The following is a 26000-nucleotide window of genomic DNA, read 5'->3' as shown; positions in this document are numbered from 1 at the left end:
TAATTCATTTTCTCCAGGAGAACAGTTTGGAGAATATTGTCAATAAAAGAAAATCAAAGAAGAACTGTAATATTTTTCACGAATATACAGTTTTTGATTAATGAATGGTTATGATGTACACTGGTATTTTTGTGTAGTTTTCTAATTAAATAAGATCAGAGAGTCAGTCAGGCTCCTTCCAACAAGTATAAAGGGCGCCATCTGCTGTGTCTTACATGTTAATGACGCATCTTCAGCCGCTGACGCTGCGCAGCGCCTATACGCGGTGACGTCAGACTCTCGTGGATTGGCGCTCTGCCATCTTTGATTGTGAGACAGGCCGCGGCGCGAGCGGGGCCCTCTCTCGAGCGCACGAGACACCGCCAACCGCCTGTTACTGCTCACCTTATACCGGCGGCGCGAACAGAGAGAGATAAAGAGAAAGAAAACGACAGAGAGAGGGAGATAAGTTCTTCTCTCTCTTTTGTGGAGGAGGTTTGTGGGTAGCTAACCGCTCGGCTAGCTGGGACTAGCATAGCACGAGCTTTTGTAATCCACAGCCGGCCTCCCTCTCACACACACACACACGCTCAAACACAATACAAAGGGCCAGGACCCAGACCTTCTGGACGGAATAAACGATATACCTGAAGAGAGAGACGGGACCGGCGGAGACAGGTATGTTAACGGTTGATCAATGTGCTGCTGCTGTGGAGCATGAAGAGAAAAGATTCAGTCTAGCTAATGTTAGCACTGCCATGAGCAACGACAAATCACGCAACCAAAACCCGTTTTCTTGTTGTCTCACACAGGTCAGCATTAATATGGACGGGCTTAGGATATAAATTATTGAAAGATGATAACCGGATAGCCGGAGGCAGAATTTAGAGAAGAATGGGGGTTTAGAGGCCACCTCACAGGGCCCAATTGACCAGCCCATTTCTATAAACGGCTCACTTTGCCGGTAAAATTGGGGGGTATTTGGAAAATTGTTTGATTTGTTAAATCATGTTTGTTGCATCCACACGACTTCAACTCAGTAGGTATATTAATGCATTTTAAAGCTGAAAGGCAAGTTCGCAGGCATGAGGAAGGCAGTAGTTATCCAGTGTCCTATTCTTGGTTGTGCAGAGGTAGGTTATCCAAAGGTGATGCCTCACATGATTATTATAGGTACATCAAACAAAAACATTAAAATCAGTGCATGCAAATGACAACTTCCACTTTACCACATGCAAGATGCACACTGCATGCTTATTCTCCTCCATGTTGACTTGTCAAACATATGCTTGATTTAACCCTATAATTTCTACTGTATCATATTTGATTCATGAAAGCTTCAAAATTCTAAACAAAACTGCTAAAAAAAAAACAATTTTCTAGATGCCTTCTCTGTCTGATTTGATAATTCATACTTTTTAGCAAATAAAATGCCTTTTAGTATAATTATAAAAATGTGTACCTTCAGATCATGCTTAAAAAATATTTATAAGAATACATTTTATATTAATATTTCAAGATGAACATTTACTGGACTAAAGCAACTTGGGTTTGCTTAATAATTCATACTTTTTTTTTTAATAGAAAAAGCATGTTGAAATGTTTAAAATATGCACTTGTATTTTTATTGCATTTTGCTTTGTGTACACAATAAAAACTACACAGCTTTTATCATAAAACTCTTTCAAATATTTTCTTACTTAAGGCCTGTTCACACTGACTATAACTATAAAGTTTTAAGTCATTCTAATCCTATGAGAATAGGGAAGTGACCACACTTTTCCACAAGCTTTAATTTAATATTTTATCTAAATGTTCTGACTGTTTCATATGTCAGGCTTTACAGGATTAAACTTAAAACTTGCCATTAGCAGCTATCTTAGCGGATACTTCATTCTCTTGTGATCCACATCACAAATTACTCATTCCTTCTGTATGCATGCTATTTTTTGGGCCTTGCAACTGTAGATCCATGAGATTTTGTGAGGGGAAAACAGCATTAAACTGAGCAAGTCAGAAGCTTTTGGGGTCAAAGCACAACAGAGTCTTTCAACAGAAGCAGGGACAAGTCAGATTTGATTCATCACAGTGGCAGCAGGAGGGAAGATACTTGTGAGCGTCAGTAGATGAAGACTTGATAATTTAACTTCCACTTAAAGAACTTTACATATTCATAAGAGGAAATGCCACCAAGGACACCATTGGTGGAAACGAGACAAGCCTTGAGGGGTGTTTTTAACAAAGAAAAGAATGAAGCCACATGAACAGCAGATCAAGTGAATGTTTCAAAGCTTCCTGGTAACTGCAGATCTGTTTGAGCTGTGAGGTTTCATATTAGTGCTTTCTTCATTGATTTACAAATGCCCCTCACCAATTTATTGAAAAGATATTGACTTTACTCATCCCTCAGGGTCTGTGGCTCAGTGCATTGATTGTTTGGATGCTCATTTGGGAATATCAGAGGAAAGCAGCAATTGGCTCGTGTGTATTTGGGAGGCAGATGGCCAGGTGATGGGGGTGTGATTGGATGTCAGAGGTTGGGGTTGAAAGAATGAAGACATTTTAATTGAAATCTCCATTGAATCTCACTATCCCAGACCAAGTTCTTCATTACTTAATAGTACTAAGCCAACATCCTACTGTATGCTAGTGTTACTTTGTTTATAAAGCAAGTGAAATGTGTCACAAGCCTGGAATTTGTTACTTAAAAGGCACATTTTCCAGCCTTAATCATTTTGGTCTTAGACATCCAAAAAATGACTCATGCTCTTTAGGGGGTTTTATCCATTCATCTGTCTGTCTCCGTCTCCTGTCCTGGCAGTATGAAATAAAGAGGAAATTGAATGATACCCTAGCCTTTGCATGGTCCTGTTGGTTGAGTTTAGCTATCTGTAACCTTTCCTCCCTCTCCAATATACCAGACAGCTGTATTGATGATGGCTCTTGAGGTCTGGATTGAAGGGAAGTTGGCATTTAACTTCATTGAAGTGTTTGTCTCAGTAAATGCTGATAACTCTAAGTAAAAGATGACTGCTTTCACTTTCATTACCCCTCGTCATGTGACTTTTCCTTTTTGTGCAGCTGGTTTGCATGTTATGTTTATAGTTTTATGCTCTGTGTACGTATTTGATTTGGCACGATTGTTGCCTTTTAACTCTGTCCCAGAGGTGACCAACTGTTAAAAATGTTTGAGATGGTTTCCATCAAAAGTTGCATATTTAACTTGTGCGCAAATCGGGAATATCGCATAAAACATCTGCGAATAAAGCACTGTTTCCATCCAGTGAGTTGAAGAGAACAAAACTGTCTCTTCCTGGCGCTAAATATCACTAAGAAAAATGGAAGTTGCTGCAGTAGATAATAATTTTCGTATATAATAAATTATTTGCACCTCAGAGCATGCAGACGAAACGCAATAAACGCTGTTATGTTATCTTGCTTTCAGATGCCTGGTGTTTGTGAACACAATCGTTTGAGGCACTTCTGGGAGGGGAATTAAACCGAACCACTTTGCTCAGGCGTTACAGAATGACCTAAACGACATTTCAGATGCTGTGCAATGAGATCGGTCTACTGGTTAGTCCAGTTATGCCGTCCCATTGCAAAGTCACATGACCTTTTTTGATGCGCATCAAGGAATTTATTTGGATAAAGTGTTTCCATCGCTGTTTATGCGCATGGTTTTGTATTGCATAAATTTATCCGACTCATTTGAGTGCATACGTTTTTTTTTTTAATGCACATTTTTAGAATTTATGCGCATCTTTGCGTTTCCATCGTTTGTTATTTTTATTTTTTTTATGCAAAATCCCAAAATGTGCATAAAAATGGGTGGATGGAAACAGGGCTATTGCTTCAGCATTCAGTCTTATGTTGATTCATATTAAAGCTGTGAATTTCTAACAGCTTCTGAGAATTTGTTAATTTATTCTGTTCTGAATAGCGCTATATATATATATATATATATATATATATATATATATATATTATATTATATTATATTATATTATTATGAAGATATAGTGTTGCATTCACATTTCTTAGTGAGCAGACCAGTATTGTGGCTGTGCAGTGAATCTAATTGTGTATGGACATGTTGAGGTGACCCTGTTGCTTCTACTGTGCTGTCTTGGCGTAAGGCCTCACACCACATCAATTATGAATGGAGCCCCATGTGGCTCACGGTAGATTGCTGCACCCCCTCCCTTACTGTCAGTTCACTATCTACACTCACATCAGCATGGCAACGTGATATGCATCATCGATTTGAGCCATTGAGATTTAAAGATGTCGAGTTCTAACTGCCTTTGCAGTCCATCTGCTTCAATGACACGCAACTAGTAATAGATAGACACTGTATATTGGCCAGGCAAACTAATTGGTCGATATTTTGAAATTATTAGTGTGTGTGTGTGTGTATATGATATATTCAGCACAAGATTCTGCATCAAGCAGAATCTTAATTTTTAGTTATTTTCTGCAAGTTAGTGTCATCATGGCCTTAAACCTCCCAGTTTCAAGCACTGAATTTAGTCTAGTAATGTTTGTGAAACAAGTATAAAGGCTATCATTCGCAAATGCAGTGTTTGGGGAGAGTTGCTTGCACACATGCACATTTTTCTGCTTCTCTCTGTAGTTGCTTAACAATGGCTCTTGGTGTTGCGTTGTAGCTTGCTCTTAAGCCTGACAGGAAATATAGCTTGAAACACTTAAGAGGTGCAGGTAGATATTAGAGAAAGTATCTGGTTTTACTGTCAGCTCACTCAGTCTTTCATTTCATGGTCTCTTCCTAAGGGGCTGGTTCTGAGGGGTGAGGCCGCAGGACCAGACTCAATGAGTTTCCAGCGAAATGTCCGAGAAGTCAGGGCAGAGCACCAAGGCAAAGGATGGCAAAACAAAGTATGCAACCCTTAGCCTCTTCAACACATACAAGGGCAAGTCTCTGGAGACCCAGAAAACTGCAGGTGAGTCAACTGAGCATCCTAACAAATTGTTGGTAATTACCGAGATCTCTGTAGTGGGGTGAATCTCTCTCATTTCACCTCAAAATTAAAAGCAGTAAACTACATTTTGCTTTTAAAAAATGAAGCAAATGGAAAAAAACGTTTGCATTAAAATGAATGCGATAACTTTTAAAGCATTAGTCCACTTCAGAATTAAAATTTCCTGATAATTTACGCACCACCATGTCATCCAAGATGTTTGTCTTTCTTTCTTCAGTCGAAAAGAAATTAAGGTTTTTGAGGAAAACATTACAGGATTTTTCTCCATATAGTGGACTTCGCTGGGGTACAACGGGTTGAAGGTCCAAATTGCAGTTTCAGTGCAGCTTCAAAGGGCTTTACATGATCCCAGACTAGGAATGAGGGTCTTATCTAGTGAAACGATCTGTCATTTTCTAAAAAAATAAAAATAAAAAAATTTATACTTTTTAACCACAAATGCTCATCTTGCACTACTCCGCGATGCGCCACGCATTATGTAATCACGTTGGAAAGGTCACGTGTGACATAGGCGGAGGTCCCGATCTAGTGTCTACAAAGCGAACGTGCAAAGACTACGTCAAACGCCCTTTACAAAATAAAGGTAAAACGATGTCGGACAATTGTGAAGATGGAGGAGAAAATGAGATGGAGTTTTTCGCCCTACCGGGGTACTTCTGCCTGCGTGGTGCATCGCAGAGCAGTGCAAGATGAGCATTTGTGGTTAAAAAGTATATAATAATTTTTTTTTTTTTTTTTTTTTTTTTTTTTATTATAAAGAAAGTGACAGTCATTTCAGTAGATAAGACCCTTATTCCTCTCCTGGGATCATGTAGAGCCCTTTGAAGCTGCACTGAAACTGCAGTTTGGACCTTCAACCCAGTGAACCCTGGTGAAGTCCACAATATGGAGGAAAATCCTGGAATGTTTTCCTCCATAAACCTTAATTTCATTTCAGAAAAACATCTTGGATGACATGGGGGTGAATAAATTATCAGGAAATTTTAATTCTAAAATGAACTAATCCTTTAATGTTAACTTTTAATACAGACAATGAACTACATTTATTTTGGGGTGAAATGTAATCTTGCCACGATTTGAGACATGCACATGACATGCATAGCTCATGATAATTTGCACTCCAACTCTTAGTATAAGAATTGTTCATTGAGAAGAGTGTCAAGTGATGCAGTGGAGTCTTTGAACTGTCGTTTGAGCTCCCCAATCAGCCTCCTGTGCATTGCTGGATCAAATAAGCAGCCTTTGTCCACTCAGTCACCGCTGTGAATTCCTATGAGCTTTAGCAGAGAGAGTGCCCAAAAACACTTGTTATAAGGTTATTGCTGTTATTAATGATGTTCTTGTTAAAATGACATTGACTTTTTGGTCAGAAAACTATAGTTTCTTTGCCTAAATCAAAAGATTAGTATGTTATTGTTAAGGCTAATGAAATGTATTTTTTTCCTCCTTAGTTGCCGCCAGACATGGGCTCCAAAGTTTGGGCAAAGTTGCCGTTAGTCGACGCATGCCCCCTCCGGCTAACCTGCCCAGCCTGAAAGCTGAGAACAAAGGCAACGATCCCAACGTTAGCATCGTACCCAAGGACGGCAGCGGATGGGCCTCCAGACAGGATCAACCAGGAGACGAACGGTAAAACTACACCCTCTTAAATGATAGGTGTATTAGTTGTAAGATTAGTTTAGGACGTTATAACACTCTTGTTCCAAACATACTCCTCCAGATTACTCCTTTAGTTTCCTGTGTTTCATTCACACTTCTCTTATGATTGTAGGCAGCAAGAGACCCCTCCACCACAGCCCAAGCCAACTGTGCCCCAGACCTCTGATGCCCCTTTGGGAGGCAGCCGCTCCTGGGCCAACAGCAAACAGTCTGGGCAGCTGGACGGTAAGCCTCCTCTTCTATAAACCATTTCATTTTTGTTAGAGTGCTCCTTATCTAAACATTTAAGTAGCAGAATTATTGAAATTATGAGTTTTGAACTGCTAATCCAAGTGCACTGTCACTGTATGTGCAGGAGCTCCTCGGATGAGCAGTCAGTTCCATCAGGAGTTTCCGAGTCTGCAGGCGGCGGGTGAGGTGGAGAAATCAGGTGATCAGGAAGATGAACCCTATGGACCGGGCCCCAGCCTCAGGCCTCAGAGTAAGACCATCATCCTTCCCATTCACTCACAAGCTTTATGTAACATCCCTGATGCAACAGTTTGAAATAACATTCAGCAATTTCCTAATGATAAAAATCATGTGCAAATCAATATCATGTGCACTCCCTCACTTTGGTCTTTATTGTCCATTACCAACCAGATGTGGGTAGCTGGCGAGAAGGTGGAGGCAGGAACTTGAACGTTGCTCCCAGCTCCTCAGAGACTGACAGTAAGCCCTCTGAGGAGTTGGGTGTGGGTAGCGGCACACCATCTCCCTCTGGGGACTCTGATGAGGCAGGAAAACCCTCTGCTGGTGAGGGCAGAGAAAAAAGGGATGCCAGGGACAGGCTCCCACCTACTGCCCCTCAGCATAAACTCAATGGTGGCCAGCAACCACCGGGAGCGGGAGGGATGTCATCTCAGTTCCATGCTGCCCAGTTCAGGAGCATGATGCCGCCATATGTGAGTAATTATTATTTAACCATTGTTTATCCTTTCTTCTACCTTCTGAAATGTGGCATGCTGCTGTATATTTTCCTGGCTGGTACTGATTTTGTGAAGTGCATTTGGCAGTGCTGTTTTAATGTGTGCATCTTTTCAGATGTTCAATGCTTACCCCCGAGGGCCCTTTCCTCCTGTACAAGGCGGCTTTAGATACCCTGGACAACAGGAGATGTCTAAGTAAGTGGTCCCTTAAGGTCTGAAACCAAAATTAACTGGCTCTAGATGCAGGAGCTAAGGCTGAAGGATGGTGTTACTTTGTCCTTCCTTTTGTTTCCATAAATCTTTTTTGTCTCGAGTATTTACATTAGATAGTGCTAAAGTTTTTTTTTTTTTACTTTTCTTTCTGAAGCTAGGGTTAAAAGGGAAAGTGAAAGCGGAGGAAAAAAAGTTCTATTGAACAAGACAAGCAATTTGGAATTTTTGGATAATTACAGGACATTGGGAGCTTTGTAAAGTATTGCTTTCTCATGTTTCTCTCTCTCCTCCACTTAGGGGTCCAAGGTCTGGAAGACCCCCACAGCCTCCCTCTCAGCCATGGCTGCAGGATCCAGACAGGCCATCAATTGTTAGTGCCACTGAATTAAAGGAGCTAGACAATCTGGACACTGATGCTGATGAGGGTTGGGCAGGTGAGAATGACCATTGGATAGCTTTTTTTTTTCTTTTTCTTTTTTTTCATAGGGGTTTGCGGCGTAGGTGGGGGAAAAAATCGATTTGCATATGAATTGCAATTCCATCTTCTACTGATTTGCATCGATTCGCAAATTTCAGCGTTACACTTCACAGTACTACTTAAACCTATTGGCACATTAGAGTGTTAATAATAACCACAATAAGCCGTGAAAAAGGACTTAAAAATGCGGTGCTCACACTGACACACAGCCAAAGTGCGAGCACAGATGCCGTCTCTTAAATGCACGTGATCTCGAATTCAGTTCTCTTACACAGCTTATTGCGCTTGCGTGGTCAAATACACACAATTATGTCAAAATGCACATTGTGTGGAGTATTCATGTAAGCACAGTTTATGTCCTACGTAAACAGTTAGAAAATCGGATGTATAACAGTATGTTAGATCCGTGTATTTATTCCTAAAGGACAGCAGCCTTATAAACTGTTGCCGCTTGTTTCATCACTTTTGTATCTTTAATATGAATCAATTTATATTTAATTCATACAGTGAAGACTATACAGTGATTTATTTTTACTTTTTTTTTTTTAAAAAAGGATTTTTTTTATTCAATTTCCGTAGTATTTCTTACTACACGTTAAATAAACCTAGGCTATGGTGCCTGAAAAACCTGTAAAATTTTTTTTTTTTTTTTCTGTTGTATTTGTCCTATTGTTTGTTATTTGCTTTGTTCCTATTTTTAATATCAAAAATAAAAATAAAATTTCCAGCCTTGCTTTATTACAGAAGACTGCCAGTCATGTTTGTAATGATTGCAGTCAGCTTAAATGGTATTTGTTTTATAATATTGGGTTGACTAAAATGGGGGAAAAAAACCTAAATAAATTTCAAGGTTCACAATTAATTCAGTGGGATTTTTTTCAAGACCTATTAAACAGTCTACCACAAAGGAAAAGTAACACAAAACAGTAAACTAGAATCAAATCTAGAATCAATTAGAGGTTGCCATAACATTTTATATATATATATATATATATATATATATATATATATATATATATATATATAATCATCTCAGATACTACATTTTATTTCATATTTAAACCATTGTCCATCGAGTCACCATTTTTGGTCTTTAGGTGCCCAGATGGAAGTTGACTATACTGAGAAACTGAACTTCAGTGATGATGAGGAGAACCATTCAGCTAAGGAGAAAGGCGATAGCTGGTGAGCACTCATCTATGTATGAAATAAGTTGCAGAACGTATTTGGGCATAATGAAAAATGGTCCTATAAAACTTTCTTGCTAAAACACAGGGAGTGGATGACTAAAGTTGATCGTATGCGGTCAAGAAACATTGATGTACAGGAGGGATGGAAAGAAGGAGCAGAGGAGAGGAGTGACAGCAAGAGCTCATGGATGGAAAGTGGAGATCACAGGGCTCCCTCCCCTGGCAATATTGTCCATTATAGCAAGACGGACCAACAGGTATGGCGTGCACTGGGACGGTAGTCTCTGATTTGACATGAAGTTGGCTGACAACTTATTTTGCTATTTTTGCTTCATTTTTTTATTTTTTTTTTTTTGTCTAATTTTCAACAAAAACAAAAATTGTGCAGGGACAAACTGTTGGACGTTCTGTGGGAAGTGGTGGCCCACGTGTTACAAAGCTGCCCACTACAGCACCCCCTGCTGGTGAGGAGGAAACGGAAGCATGGCGACAGAAACGGAAGAAGCAGTCAGAGCTCTCGGAAGCAGTGGAGCGTGCTCGCAGACGGCGTGAGGAGGAGGAACGGCGCATGGAAGAACAGAGACTTGCTGCCTGCAAAGAGAAACTCAAACAACTGGAGGAGAAACGTCGACCTTCAACTACAGAAACTACTAAACCAACTACGCAAGCTCACGGTGATCACCAGGACGTGACTGAAACTGTGCCTAAACTACCTGCTGAAACTCCACCCCCTCAGCCTCAACCACCACCTCCCCCTGCACAGCAACCCTGCCTTCCCATGCCAAACCATGAAAGGACAGAGCCAACTGTGGAGGAGGTGCCACAATTTGTTACTCGGCAACCTAGCCCTCCTGTTCATAGGACTGCCCCAGAACCCCAAAGCAAGGTTGATACTGCTGTAACTGAGGAGGTGCATAGACAGTTGGAGAGACAACCAATGAGAGACTACTTCAGTGCTGAAGAGCCCAGAGGTAAATGGATTGAAAACATCATGTGCGGTTGATGTGGTTTTGCTGGCATAGTTCACCATCAGTATGAAAGTGGTGAATCCTAAATGATGTTTAATTTGCATTTTTGTATGCTCCCCTCACTTATTACACAGTGCATTTCACATAGAGTTCTGTCTCCAAAAATTTTCCAGTTCGCATTCTTCGCGTGTATGGCAATGCATCTGTGGCAAATAAATGCAATTGGCTTTCTATTGGCAATTGGCCAACTTTTGGTTGTAAATCTAAGGAATCAAATAGTTTATTGTACAATGTTAAAATAGACCAGTCAGGGTAGGGTGTAAAATCTTGTTTGGACCAAACAAAGCAAGTGTGACAAGAACCTTAATTAAGCTCACCGGGTTTGATGCATACAATAAATAAATTATGAGATGGACTTTTCCTGTATTGTAGCTCAAATAATAGAGCATGGCACTAGCAACGCCAAGGTCATTGGTTCCGTTCACTGTCGCATTGGATAAAATCGTCTGCCTAATATGTAAATGGTTATTCTAATGCGGTGTGCTAGTTGTAGATTTAAAATGGTCTTTTTTCTTTGTTTCAGTTGAGGAGCCTCAGTTGTCTTTGTCTAGACTGGATCATTCTGTTAATGAAGATGCACCTCTTCCGTCTCAACTGGAAAATGAGGGAGACACGGGGACTGCTGTTCGCCCTTCTGTCACCTCTGGATACTCAAAACAGTTCCAGAAGTCTTTGCCACCCAGGTTCCTTAGACAACAGGTGCTCACACAGTGTCCTGGCTTTGTTTGTTGCCTTCTTCCTATAAGCATCAATGTTAGTTTGAACCCTGTAAAAGATGAAAATGTACAGTTTAAGGTTACTTGGCAGATATTATTTGTAAACTGGAGTTCTTTGTAGTAAATCCTGCTTTAATGTAGTTGTAATTTTTTTTTTTTTTTTTTTTTTTCTCCCTTCTCTTAAATTCTTTAGGAACAGCTTAAACAACAACAGTGGCAGCAACAACAGCAGCAGCAACAGCAAGGTGGAGGGGGTCCGGTCTCTCCCTCAGGGGGTTCTGTACCACCTCAGCACAGATCCCTATACCAACCTCTTGGCCCCCACCACCAACACCTAGCCTCGATGGGCTTTGACCCACGCTGGCTAATGATGCAATCTTATATGGATCCTCGTATGATTTCTGGACGGCCACCAATAGACATGCCTCCTATGCACCCCGGTATTTCTTGCAAACTGAAATTGTTTCCTTTCCTAGTAACTTGGTAACAAACCCAAACACTGTGAACTGTTTATAAGATATAGTAACATTTTCTTTCGATGTTGTTTTATCTTATGCTGTTTCACTTCCTCATTTATCTTTTAAGACACATCTCCAGGTTTAGGATTTTGAAAAACATTATTTCTGACAATTTCATTTGTTTTGGAGCATTCTATATGTGCAGTCGTAGTAACTTTATTTCACATCATCAGGGAGAATGCCACCTAAGCAGCTGGTACGACGAGAGCCTGCAGACAACAGCAGCTCTGGATCAGACACTTTTGATCATCTGACCCGACCAATCAGAGAACATGGAGTTCCCAGTGAGCCTCGAATGGTCTGGGGTTCTGACCCATATCCCCCAACAGAGCCCCTGCCTTCCTCTGCCACCGCTAAAGGTCGAGAAGATGGCAAGGAGCCAAGGTGAGAGACTGCAGTGTTTTAAAACAAAAATAGAAGAGTTCTAGGTATTTCCCCCACTGTTAGCACTTTATCAACAAGTTATTTCTAAGATGTTTTTCTGTTGTTTTGCTATTCCCCTCTTAGATTGGATGCTGGTCTGGAGCTGGATAGAGGTCTATCAGGTGTCTACCCTCAGGACCATAGCCCACTGGAGCCCCGGGGCAAAAGCGACTTCTTCAGGGATTCATCTGAAACCTTATCTGCTTTTAGTCGTATTACCGAAGAGGTTCCAAGTCTCCTACAGACTGACAGAGCACCAGTCATCCCTTCCTTTGAACCTGAGGAGGTTAACCTCTCCGGTGCAGATGAGGTTGAAGCCATTGGACAGGCTGTATTGAAACGGAGTATCTCTCAAGGCTCCAGTCACTCTTTGAAACTGGAAGAGCCCAGATTTGAAGGACTTACCATAGCACAGAAAACCCTAGACTTCCCTGATACTGTGGAAAGACCTGAGGACAAGTCCAGAAAGGAGCCTTTTGTTCAAGGGTCTGTGATCAACAGCCGTTCCACTCCTCCTGTGGCTAATGATGGAATGCACAAAACTGAAAAGCTTATCTTACCTGCGCCCAGCAAGCAGAAATCAGAAATGCGCTGGGGACCCCGTGGATCTGGATCCGGTAGGAGAGAGGGTCCTGGAGGGGAGCGGCCAGTCAGGAGATCTGGACCTATTAAGAAACCTGTACTGCGAGACATGAAGGAAGAGAGGGAACAGAGAAGAGAGAAAGAAGAGCAGCGAGGTGAGCGATCCAAAAAAGAGGGCCCTACTTCCAAAGGTGTTCCTTCAGCTGCTGTAGAAACGTCCGATGGACTAAAGCCCTCTGGTGATGGGAAGAAAGTAGTGGTAGAACCTGAAGTAGGAGTAGTGACTGGTGGAGCAAAATCCAGAGATCTTCAGACAACGGTAGGTTCTACTGTCTCAACTGCTGCTGAAGAAAAGCCAGACATGCCTTCAAATAATGACAAACGTCCTGAACCCAAACTACCCTCTCGCAAAGAGTCTAACCTCCCTCCCAGAGCTTATCGCAGAGATGAGAGGGAGCGAGAGAGAGAACGGGACAGAGAGAGGGACAGAGAGAGGGATAGAGATGTAGAAAGAGAGAAAGACTGGCCATCTGATTATAAAGGCCGTGGTCGGGGAGAGTACTATTCCCGTGGCCGGAGTTACAGAGGCAGCTATGGTGGGAGGGGCCGAGGTAGCCGTGGCCGAAGTCGAGGGGACTACCCATACAGAGAGCCACGGTCACGTGCAGACTTTCCATTAAGTGCCACAGGTACGGCTGGGTTCCGCTGCCGGGAAGAGAGTGAAACCCGTAGTGAGAGCTCAGACTTTGAAGTCTTGCCCAAGCGCAGACGCAGACGAGGCTCGGACACAGATTCTGAAAGTGAAGGCAGAGAATCTGCCAGTGACACTGGAGCATCAGATCGCGAGCCCAGCACCAAACCAAGCAGACCGCTTCGCCGTGAGCTGCCAGAGTCACAATCCTCTAAATCTGCCTCTGGATTTGCAGCTGGACATATTTCAGAAAAACCTGGGACTCGGAATGAGGATGGGCGACCTAAACCAGGTTTTCTGTTAAAGGGTGAGGCTGCACGCCGGGGAAAGGGAGGTTTGCATAGCAGGCGAGGTGGTGGCAGGGAACGAGGTGGCCACAGATCAGCTCCTTTCCGTCGGGCTGCTGTCAAAGAGGGCTCGCAGTGGCCCTCGAAGCCCATGGAGACCTTTCGGCCAGAGGAAGCTGAGACCTCGCGCACTGATAGCACACCATCCGAACGACGGCACACCAAGTATGACAACAAGAAGATTGGAGAAGGTGGACAAAGCATGAGGGAGAGGCCCCGGAGACCAAGGGCTGCCCGTCCTCCCAGACAGGACAAGCCCCCACGATTTCGGAGGCTTAAAGAACGTGAAGCAGCTGTTTTTGCTGGTGAAGCTACTCCTGGTATGCCAGCACCTACATCTGTCTCCCCGACACTGTCTAAAGCTCCTGGAACTCTGGTCACTCTGCCCGAGGGAGTAGTTGATGCCACTACAGCACCTTCTCTCACTCCTGATGTGACTTCAACTGAACTTTCTGTCACAGAGACAGTTGTTCCTGAAATGGGAGCTACTACTGTTGTTGCTGCCGGCAGCAAATCACCAGACTTGTCCAATCAGAACTCTTCTGACCAGGCCAACGAGGAGTGGGAGACGGCCTCCGAGAGTAGTGACTTCAATGAACGGAGAGAGCGAGAGGACAAGAAGCAACTTGAAGCAGCCATGACTGCCACCACTTCCTCCTCCTCCGCTGTGCCCACACAGATCTCTGGGGGACAGAACAAATCACCCACAGATAGTGTGGCAATCCCAAAACGGGAGTTAGCCTCGGCATCAAAGAGGAGCTTCTCCAGCCAGCGACCTGTGGATCGACAGAACCGCCGGGGAAATAGTGGGCCTAAATCTGGTCGAGGCTACCCTGGAGGCAAGAGCGAGAGAAGGGGAGGATCTGGAGCCAAATCAGGACGCAGGGGGTGAGTCCTGAACTGCGTTGTCCCAAGAAGTAGAGTCTTGAGTTTTAATCTAGCAGTTTATAGGTGAAATAGCCTTCATATCTGTTGTGCTTTAAGGCAAGCACCAGTTTTACTTGGCTTATACTTCAAATCCAGTCCTGCTCCTTGACGACCACTGTGCTGTAGAGTTTAGCACCAACCCAAAATTAAACATCTGAACCAGCTAATCATGTCTTCAGTATTATATGAGAAATCCAGGCAGGTGTTTAGGCTAGCTGGAGCTAAACTCTACAGGATGTTGGCCCTCCATGAACAGGAATGGACACCCCTGCCTTCAATTAAGAATTACATTTCATACTACTCCCTCTTTAAAGTAACTTGAAAATTGATATGCCCCAAATTAATCAATATTGAGTCAAAATTAATCAAATCTAAATTGAATCACAAGCTTTTTAATCGAAATCAATTCCAATTATGAAATGTCAATGCCCAGCCCTAGTGTAATAAATATAATGTTGTTGTTTGTTTTTTTTTTTTTTTTTTTTTTTTTTTTTTTTTTTACTTGAAGCAAATGTTGTCTTTTTCCTCTATTTTCTTGTCAGAGTGTACCAGAATGCTTAGTTTTACATGTTAATATCACAATTTTCTCCTGGGCAAGCATGCCCCCAGGCCACCCAACAATTTAATTTGTAAACTTGTCACCTTTTTCATCTCTTGTGAGTTTGCAGGTCTGAATATACTTCAGTCTTTCATGGCTTCCTGCTTTATTAAAGCATTATTGGAAACATGTTATTTGATTCTGCCTTGCTCTGTTTTTCTGATGAGCTAATATTTTCTGTTCCCTGCAGTGCTGCTGCTCAGAATGCAGAGGCTGGTCAGGCTGGTACAGGTCAAAAGTCTGGGAAAGAACCAGCACCCGGCCGCCGGAAAGAGGAAGCAAAACAAGCTGTCAAAAAACCCAAAGAGAAAGAAAATGCTTTGTCTCAGTTCGATCTCAACAATTATGCCAGTGAGTGTTTAAGATTTTTTGTCTATATTGCACCCTGTTGTAACCTTTTTTCATAGTAGTTAATAGACATTTTTTTTAGTGACACTAACTCTGGCATTTTTTTTTCGCTAACTAATTCATACCAAGCAATAAATTATTTGTAATTTTTAATATCATTATAATAGTATTATTATATTAGAATTACTAAGTCTTAATATTGGCCAACTGAATGTTTGAAACTTATTTGTCCTCTTTTCCACAGGTGTAGTGATCATTGATGACCACCCAGAAGTGACGACGCTGGAGGACCCTCAGTCAAACACAAACGATGACGGCTTCACAGAAGTTGTTTCACGGAAACAGCAGAAACGTTTGCAGGATGAGGAACGGAGGAAGAAAGAAGAGCAGACTGCACAGGTGAGAAAAGGAAGGAAAGTCATTCATTTAGCCCAATGTATTGCATGCATTTCACCACGGTAGTTGACACATTGCCATGGTGCAATGTATAATTGGTGCATTGTTATCACATGGTGCAAAGCCAAAATCTCATTCCCTGTCTTCTATGTCTGACCAAATGTTGTGCAGAACTGGAGTAAAAAGGGCTCTGGAGAGAAGGGCAGGGGAGGTGGCGGTTCTAAACTTCCTCCGCGTTTTGCCAAAAAGCAGCAACAGCAGCAAGGAATGGCAGCAGGGCAGCAGCAGCAGCAACCATCAGCCCCAGCTCCACAGACCCAGTCTGTCCTGCAGCAGCAGCAGCCTCAACCACAGCAAGCTATCTCTGTGTCACAGCACAACTTGCCTGCCTCTAACCAGAGCACTAGCTCGCCCCAGCCTCTTGAGGGTGCTGTAGCACCTCTGGCTCCTCCACCTGTAGACTTCTCTGCCAAGAGTCAGACACACAGCACCCTGGGTACTGAACTCTGGGAGAACAAGGTGGCTGGCTCCACCGTTCTCTCTGATGTCAAAAAACGTAAGTGTCTCACCTTAAATCCATGTTTACTTAAACCGCATACTTTATTTATTAATGTTTGTTGTAATAGTTTCTTGAAAAATAAAGAAATTAAGAGCTGTGAGTTTTTCTTCGACAAATATTTGTTCTTTGATTTAATTAACAACAGTTCTGTATCTGATGGTTGTCCCATTTCTCTTCTATTGTAGTTGGACCTATCAGCCCTCCCCAGCCTCCCTCTGTCAGTGCCTGGAACAAACCCCTCACTTCATTTACTGGGACCGTTACACCTGAGGTGTGAGAAGGATATTTGAATATTTCATTGAGAATTAAACATAGATGTTATCCACCAGGTTGATGTTGTAACAGGCTAACCAGCACCATTTTTAATATTCTGAACTTTAGTAAGTGCTGATGATTGATTGCTGATGTGTTTGTTTTAGGGTGTGAAAGCGGGCGCAGACACTGGGGTTGAGTTGGGCATGGACAGCATCCAGTTTGGTGCCCCCTCTTCAGCAGGCAGCACTGACAGTGATGGAGTGCCCACCCTGCTAGAGAAAACCTCTGATAATAAACTACCTGAACCCAAAGAGCAGAGACAAAAACAGCCCCGCGCTGGACCTGTCAAACCTCAGAAGGTAGTCATGGCTTTTGTCTAGAAGGACCCTTATATACAACATGCAACAGCGTTTGCATCACATAATGCAGCATATTTCCAAGTGAAACAATATTTGTATATTTGTGAGAGATGTGGCACAATTTTAAAATGGAATTGTTTTAGATCATGAGAATTGGGCTGTAAAATGTGCTGTTGTTAAAGCAAAAGGGGGACATACCAAATACTAAGAGATTAAGAGATTCTTATCAAATTGATATGCTGATATGTAAAATAGAAGCTTTTTCATTAGTGATCCCAGACTTTTTAGACATGTGTCTGTATAGGTGAATAATGAACGTCATTTAAAACTCAATTTCTCCTCCACAGTTACCTGACATCCCTCCTCCGGAGCACAAGGAATATAAACCTGGACCCATCGGTAAAGAGCGTTCGCTCAAGAACCGTAAGGCTGCCAAAGATGTGCGTCAGTCTGATGGAGAGGGCCTGGATAAAAGTGGAACTGGAGGCAATCGAGACAGAGACTCCAGCTCACCTACTAAAGACAAAGTTCCTGAGCTGGGTGGAGACATTGAGGGCATGATCACTGCTCCATCAGCAGAATACTCCAGCAGCTCTAAGGTGCAATATAATATCCTGCTCCCTCAGTCCTTTAATTTATACACTACTGTCACTTATGATAAATTTAATACATCCTTCCTGAAGAGAACTTAATGAACGGTAAAGACATTTTGTTAAAAATGTCTTTCAAATAAATGCTTTCTTTTGAACTTTATATTTATCAAAGAATCCTGAAAGAAAGGGAAAAAAAAAAAATGGATCACTGTTTCCACAAAAATATTAAGCAGCACAACTTTTTTTCAACATTGCTGCTCAAGAAATGTATTAAATCGCATAGAAAATAAGATAAACTAGCAATTCTGAGAGAAAACATTATGACAATTGTGACTTTATATCGTGCAATTCTGAGAAAAAAGTCTGACTTTTGAGAGATAAAAGATAAAAAGTCGCAATTACTTATTAATAATTTCATGGCGGAAAACAAGCTTCCATACTAGTGTATATTTTGTTTGTCTTATTGTTTTTTTCCTGACCGTCTGTCTGTTTATTGTGCAGGAATCGGTGACTGACTACACAATCCCGTCGTCCTCTTTAGCTGACAACGTCCCCACTGCAGGGACCAAGATGGAGGAGAGCCTTGTGACCCCTGTTAGTGCTTCAGTGCTGTAATCGATCTTTGTGTGTATGTGTGAAGTTTTTCTGTGTTCTTAACGCTTTCTTGGTTGTTGGTTCAGGTGGCTCTCCCGCACCCGTTACCTATTCAGCGAAGAGAAGCCCTGCAGCAGAGCTCCAGCCTCGCCACAGTTTCTCCTGCTACTGTAGACCTCACACTCAAAGTAAGACACACACTGATTCACTAATCAAAGTTATTAATACACAACAATGTTAGTTTTTTTGTTGTTGTTGTTGTTTGTTAGTTTCACCATAGTCATAAATCATCATAAAACATACTCTACCCAAGTATGTGAATGTACATGTTACCAAAAGCATCTTTTCAAACTGTTTTTCTGCAGATGGAATCAGCACGTAAGGCTTGGGAAAACTCGCCTAGTCTGGGGGAAAAGAGCTCTCCTGTCACCTCCTCTGCTTCCCCCATCACCAGTGGAGGAGGAGCAGGCAGTGCCTCCTTCAACTCCTTCTCCAGTGCTTCAGTGCCTCAGATACCTGTGGCCTCTGTCACCCCCAGCACCTCGCTGTCCGGTAGTAGTTCACACTTCATGCTCTGACCCTTTCATTGGTTGTGCTGGTAAAAGCATCTTAAATGGACATTGGCAGAATTTTAATATTGGTCCTCTGTTACACAGGATCCGCGACCTACACAACGTCCTCTCTAAGCACGAAGAGCACATCAGCCTCTGACCCTCCCAACATCTGTAAGGTGAAGCCCCAGCAGCTGCAGAGTTCAGGAATGTCCAGCACTAACTTTTCCCAGCTGGGCTGTGCACCTTCTCTGTTACCGCAGCAGCAGACCCCACAGGTGTTCGTATCCCAGTCTGCAGCAGGTACTTTTATTTATAGACACCCTCATGTATTAAAAATGCAGTAAGTGTAATATTGTTTCAATAAAATTACAATTTAAAACCTTTGTTTTAATTCTGTGGTGGCAAAGCTGAAGACATTACTCCAGTCACACAATCCTTCAAAAATCATTCTAATTCGCTGATTTGGTGCTCAAGAAACTTCTTTTTCTTTTTTTTTTTTTTTCTTCTTTTTCTGTGATACTTTTTTTCTTCAGGGTTCTTTGTTGAATAGAAAGCTCAAAAGAACATTTTTATTTGAAATAGAAAATGTTTAAATGCATCCTTGCTGAATAAAAGTATTAATTTCTTGAAAAAAAAAAAAAAAATACTTACTAACCCCAAACTTTTGAATGGTAGTATTTAAACATTTCCATTTTTTTTAATGGTATTTCTATTTCATATTCATCTCCATGTAAGTCTTTGAATGTGTGATCAACTTCTAATCGTGTAGGTTCTGCAGCCCAAATCCCGGCTTTCTACATGGACACCAGTCACTTGTTCAGTACACCCCACCCTCGATTGGCTCCGCCCACTATGGCCCAGCAGCAAGGCTTTCAGCCTGGACTCTCACAGGTACCACCCACCACCAGTGTTCCCCTCCAGCAGGATCAGCCTGCCAAGTCATTATCTTGGACAAATGTTTCTAGTAGTCTTATTTTCCAGAAGTTGAGGTTGGTTAACACCCTGTTATGATTTGTTCCCTATAGCCCACAGCGGTGCAGCAGATCCCCATCCCTATCTACGCTCCTCTGCAGGGGCAGCACCAGCACCAGGCCCAGCTGAGCCTCAACACTGGACCTCCGGTGTCTCAGCCTCAAGACCTCTTCAGCTCCTCCTTACAGCCCTACAGGTACTGCAGACTGCTTTCAACTCTGCAGCAATTTTATATGTAATATGTTATATTTCAATATATTTACCACATGCTGTCTTTCCTTCACAGGTCTCAACAGGCATTCATGCAGAACAGCATCTCCCAGACGTCTCCCATGATGCTATCTGGGACGCCACTGCACAGTTACCCTGGAGTGCAGCCCCCAGATTTGGGCAAGCCTCAGTCCAACCTAGCCTTCCAGCAGACCTCAAACACCCAACACATCCCCATCCTGTTTGAGCCCCAGATGAATCAGCCCTCTGGTATGGGAGGATCACAGCTGATAGACACGCACCTACTGCAGGTCAGAATTTAATTCCGGCTGCTTGTGGCCTATTATATTTTCCTCCTTTCCACTTTTTCAGCCTGCCATCACCTTGATCTAAATTATGCTTTCTTTTGTGTGTGTGTGATGATCTGCAGCGTCAGGGAATGAGTCAGCACTCAAACCTGTACTCTGGACAAGTCCAGCAGCAGAGCAGCTACTACAGCTCAACACAAAGTCCCAGCTCTGCCCTACAGCAGGTGACCGTTCCTGTGCCAGGTTCACAGTTGTCTCTGCCCAACTTTGGCTCTGGTGGTGGTCAGCCGCTCTTGGCTTTGCCTCAGTCCCTTCCTCCGACCCCTCCCCAAGGCCCGCCTCCCAGCCTCAACCGCCAGCCCCCCAGCAATCCGCCCTACCGTGGCCTTATTGGCCAGAATACACACAGTATGATGCAGCCTTCCAATAAGGTTTGTGCACAAATGCCCATTCACTGATAGACATGTTTTCTTTACTTTTTACTTCTGTTTATTTTTAAAGTTGTTGTACTTCATATGTTTAATTTACTTGTAATAATCAAGTTAATGACTGTAAAACAATCATATGTACTCATGTTTGCTGCTTGACAAATATTCATTTTAGACCATGTTGTATATTCCTTCCATAACTTTTTATTTTTTTCAACTTGTATTTGAACTTTAAAGATGTTGAAACTGTTTAGGACACCACAATACCATAGACATTGGTGTTGTTTTAAAACCTAGTTCTTTCCTTATATCATAATTGCAGGTATGCCATTACTGTATCACACATGGGACATATTGAAACGTGCATGCTTTATCTGTTGTAGATGTGTGAGATGGATCTGAAGCTCTTCAGCGGTGGAATGGATATGAAGCCTGGAACTCCACCTGTCAGCGCCAGAAGCACTACCCCCACCTCTAGCCCTTATAGGTGTGTATCTATGCATGCAAAGCCATCCAGCTTAAGGCCCAGACAAATTAAGCCGACATCAAAGAATGAATAGTGACTGAGGCCCTGTTTACACCTGGTATTAAAATCCGTTTTGGTCGATCGGATCACAAGTAGACGAGGGAGACACCTGGTGTTTTAATTGTCTTTTGTCCACTTTCTACCATTTCTGTCGTGATTTCTTCGAGGGGAGGGTCTATGGGTAGGTAAATGTATGGGCTTTTTCAGATCTTTTGATCTAATGGACAAAATAAGCTCATGCAATTTACATATGAGCAGACCGGAGACGAATGAAAAACACATGGAGAGCATCAGCTTGCGTTTCTGCTCTGAGAGCCTTAAGATCAGGCCGAATGCTGTGAGTGCGTGTTAGAAATCAGGAATGTTTATTTTTTTTCTGAAAAGTTTCTTATGCTCACCATGGCTGCATTTATTTAATCAAAATACAGCAAAAGTAATAACTTGAAATTCTATTACATTTATAAAGAGAAATGTTTTCTATTTTAATTTGTTTTAAAATGTAATTTATTCCTGTGATTCAAAGCTGAATTGTCAGCATCATTACTGCAGTCTTCAGTGTCACATGATCCTCTAGAAATCATTGTAGTATGCTTATTTTGTATGCTTTTGATCTTTTTATTCAAAGAATCCTGGGGGAAAAAATACCACATTTTCCACAAAAATATTAAGCAGCAAAAACTTTTCAACATTGACAATAAAAACCATTATTAATTGAGCACCAGTAATTAATAATAACTGAACACCAAATCAGCAGTTCAAATCAGAAGTTGTTTTAAATTGTAATCATATTTCAATAATACCGTTTTTACTGTTTTTGATCAAATAAATGCAGCATTGAGCATAAGAGACTTTTCAAAAATGTTAAATCTTAATACTTCAAAACTTCTGACAAGTTCTGTACAAACATTAAAAAGCAAAGCAGCACTTGCTTACTGTTTTTCCCTCTTGACTTTGTTGCTTGCTTGCTTTCGTCACTTCAGTTTTTCTCCTCATGGGTTGGTTCGCTAGGCTGAACAGCCAATTAAAAATTATTTTCTCTCAATGATGGGCTCTGCTGGCAATTCAACATGCTCTATTGGCCGAAGAGCTGCAGACAGGGTCTGACTAGTGTCAATGGTGTAGAACGCACCAGAGCAAAAACTAGACCAACAGATGCTCAATTACAGCTCATTGGCTGAAAAATAACTTTCGGCTTGGTGTGTCATGGCCCTTTTGTGCACTGGATGCATATCCATTATCTGTTGAGGGCACATTTTATATGTTTTTTGGACAGCTTTCTTGTTTGTGTTCTCAGGGCGAGCTCCACAAGCCCCAGTAGTCAATCTAGCAAGATGAACAGCATGCTGTATCCCAAACAGTTCCAATCGGGATCTGCAGGAATGCGCATTGCTCAGCACTTCCCAGGACAGTTTAACCCACAGGTCAGCTACTACAAAGTTTTTGGAAATCTTAATTCGATAACACTGCTTGAGTATTAACGGTGGTTTCCATCTCTATCATGTGTACAGATGTTGTCTCAGGCCAACATGGTGTCTCCGTTGGTGCGTCCACCCCATGCAAACTCCTTTCCTGGAGGGGTGCAGCGTTCACCCATGGGTCCACCCATGTCCCCTAATCTGAGCGGGGGTCTGATGCCCCATCCCAGACCTCAGCACCCTCCACGTGGACCTTCTGGTCCCCCATTAGCACCCCGTGGAACACATGCTGCCCTAAAAGCAGAACAGGACCTTAAGGTGAGCCTTGTGAATACATGTGAATACAAGTCAAACTGGGGTTTTGATTTGTAACATTGCGTGTTTTTGACGTCTTTCCGAGGTTGAAACACAGCGATTACATTGAAACATGATACATTTCAGTAAGCTTATTGCGATTTATTGGATGGGATGCACACTTAGTTTTATTCACGCATCACCTTAAAACAGCAAAATTGTCGGTAAAACTGATTATCGGTCGATCACTACTAATATCCAGTAGGGATGTGACAAGATCTTGTGCCATGAGATCTCGCGAGATTAAAATGTGACTAGATTTCTTGGTGAAAAGCTGTCTCAGTGTGAGATTAAAATTAGGATGGAACATGTCACTGCTACATTTACATTACTACATTGTTTTGTTTTTTATAAAAATAAAAAACATTTAATTCAGTTGGATAACAGTCGCTTCAATCCCATTCAGTTTATCCAACACGAGCTGCAGCACTGTACATAGTGCAGCAGGAATCAATTCACTGATGACATGAGTAAGTGATGAGATGACTGACAAGACCATGGCGGAGGATTTGTTGCGCAACAGAGCCTAAGCATTCTCATATGAGGTCAAAAGTTCTCATATGAAATAATACAGAAAAGAAGCCTTTTAACTGCAGTCTTTTTACTGCATATGATAATTCATACTCAAAGTAGAACTGAAATGAAATTCATTACAAGATGAATAGTTAAAACATTTCAAATGCACCTGCAGACTATTTTTCTAGTCATGTATTTCATTATTGAGGATTTCTTAAATACTGTGTAAAAAATCTTGTCTCGTTCTCGTGAGCTACCCGTCTTGTCACACCCCTAATATCCAGTCATGTGGCCTTTTGAATATTGTTGAGGGCAATTTGGGGCTTTTTGGGGTCACAAAAGGTTGAGAACCACTTCTTTAGAAGTATATGAGGGCACTTTCTATTTTGGCTTTAAATGTTGATCTTTCTCTCACAGGCTAAACAGAGAGCTGAGGTATTACAGTCTACACACAAGTTCTTCTCTGAGCAACAACAGCTCAAAGCTCCAGTAAGCAAGCCCACCCGCATGGAAGGAGCAGGCAAACCCACCGACAGCATCACTTCAAATCACCAGGGGGCGCCATCTGACCGCACAGAGTCTGACAAACCTGCACCTCTAGCAACAACCAAACCCATCCGGACGGGTCCGATCAAACCGCAGGCCATCAAACCAGAGGAGGGCAAATAGTCGTTATTGCTTCAGAAAGGGCACATGGATGGAAGGATGGACTGAGAGGCCGGAGGCTTGGGGGAGGGAAGGGAAGGGGGTACGACGTCCTACAGCACCTGAAAGCGGTAGAGAAGTGTAGGCAAGTAGAGTAATGGAGGTTAATCTTACGAGGTGCTGTGCATTTCTCACACTTACTGTGCCCTCATCCTTTTATCAGTCCATCCATTCTCTCCGCTGTGGATGGCATTACAGAGAAAGTGCCCCTCCATTGTGTGAACTGTGCATCCCCAGTGAACAATGAAGGTAGACATCAACAAAAGTTACACTTGCTGCTGAGAATGCCCTTTTTTTTTTCTTTTTTTTTTTTTTTTTTTTTTTTAAATAGCAGTTTGATTTACTTTTCACTTTCACATTTCCTCATGTAGAGAAACACGTTTTAGGAAGGCAAATATCTCCTCTTTTTTTTGATTGAAGATGTTTTCACCAGTTTATTTTGTTGTTCCTGATGTTCTCGAGCAACAATGTTGAGGTTATGGCGATAAAGATGCAATGAAATGTCTACACACACACTCACATATAATTATAGTGTGTGTGTGTGTGTGTGTGTGTGTACGCTTCACTCACACTTACTTTCTCTTCAACCATGTGTATTGGCCTTAACAATACATAGAACATCATTTCAGCAGATTAGGAATTGATTACCAACGTATCTGATTAATTCATCGATTGCAGTCTCCACTGTGAGCCTTCCCTCTTGCCTTCTCAGTCAGTAATCTACGCCTGCAAGAATTGAAGATTGCGCGTTTGCGTGTGTGCGCAAAATAACCGTGAATCTTTAGCCAAAGGTTAGGCGTCAAGAGACATGAATACTTTTAGATGAATATATGATTTTGACAAAGACGGTTCAGCTTGGTCAACAGATAGAATTATGATGGAAAATTTTCTTTTTTGTAAACGGTTCCTCCAGACCAGGCCTATGTTTGATATGTCCTAAGCTTAAGCCCCTCCCCTTTTCTGTGAACAAGGACAGATGTAGACACGCCCACTTCTATAACTCCAGTCTTTCACCTTCCAGCCTCTCCACACAGCTCCCAACCATGCTGCTGACCAACTCTGACTCTCCTGACCAATCACTGCAGAGGAGGGGTGGGGTTTGGGTTGGGGTGAGTGGTCAAGCAATTTAGGTTCAGTGCTAAAGAGCTGCAAGTTTAGAAAGAGGAATGTTTGAGCGTAAGGCAGCCAAACTCAATGGGGGGTTTGGGGCAGGAGTGATGCAAGTTTTGAACAGAGGTTCCCAGATGTTTTGGACTACTCTGTTATGGTGACCACAGGCCTGAGTATACAAGGTCTTTCTCCAAACCACTCCTCTTGAGTTGCTATCGCAAAGAAGGGGCTTAGAGTTGAACAAGGGTTTCAGTATGGCCCCCCATTTCTTGTTTGTTTAGTAGGTATGAGAAACTACAAACAGAAGGGGAGGAGAGGGAATTGATTTTTTTTTTTTTTTTTTTTTTTTTTCTCTTGATTTCTGTTTTGTTTTACTTGTACAGGGGTTAAATCGCTGTATTAAAATATGTAAGGTCTTATTTACATTCTCCTGGTTTGGTTACAGAAACTAATAAAATAATATGCTGTAAAAAAATGA

General features: G+C 42.1%; 1 protein-coding gene across 2 annotated transcripts; it reads left to right on the top strand.

The window, feature by feature from the left end:
- The first annotated feature begins 279 nt into the window (after nt 1–279).
- On the top strand, nt 280–26000 carry prrc2c (proline-rich coiled-coil 2C). Of its 2 annotated transcripts, none has more exons than XM_051875781.1 (33): nt 280–657; nt 4774–4943; nt 6434–6611; nt 6754–6866; nt 6997–7122; nt 7284–7585; nt 7725–7804; nt 8120–8256; nt 9398–9485; nt 9576–9747; nt 9879–10461; nt 11042–11217; nt 11428–11674; nt 11926–12136; nt 12260–14683; nt 15511–15671; nt 15913–16067; nt 16236–16620; nt 16809–16894; nt 17043–17237; nt 17585–17836; nt 18332–18424; nt 18511–18612; nt 18790–18976; nt 19081–19278; nt 19748–19869; nt 20004–20146; nt 20237–20471; nt 20591–20899; nt 21280–21383; nt 22696–22843; nt 22931–23155; nt 24125–26000. In XM_051875781.1, the coding sequence occupies exons 2-33, from the start codon at nt 4829–4831 to the stop codon at nt 24374–24376; spliced, it is 8304 nt and encodes a 2767-aa protein (XP_051731741.1). In that variant the 5' UTR covers nt 280–657; nt 4774–4828; the 3' UTR covers nt 24377–26000. The 2 variants fall into 2 exon arrangements, with proteins under 2 accessions (XP_051731741.1, XP_051731742.1); XM_051875782.1 differs by having other exon boundaries at nt 281–657; nt 22717–22843.

Source organism: Ctenopharyngodon idella, chromosome 20 (assembly GCF_019924925.1).
Source record: "Ctenopharyngodon idella isolate HZGC_01 chromosome 20, HZGC01, whole genome shotgun sequence".
Classification (NCBI taxonomy): Eukaryota; Metazoa; Chordata; class Actinopteri; order Cypriniformes; family Xenocyprididae; genus Ctenopharyngodon; species Ctenopharyngodon idella.
The sequence above is the reverse complement of the archived record's forward strand: the minus strand, read 5'-3'. Positions and strand labels throughout refer to the sequence as shown.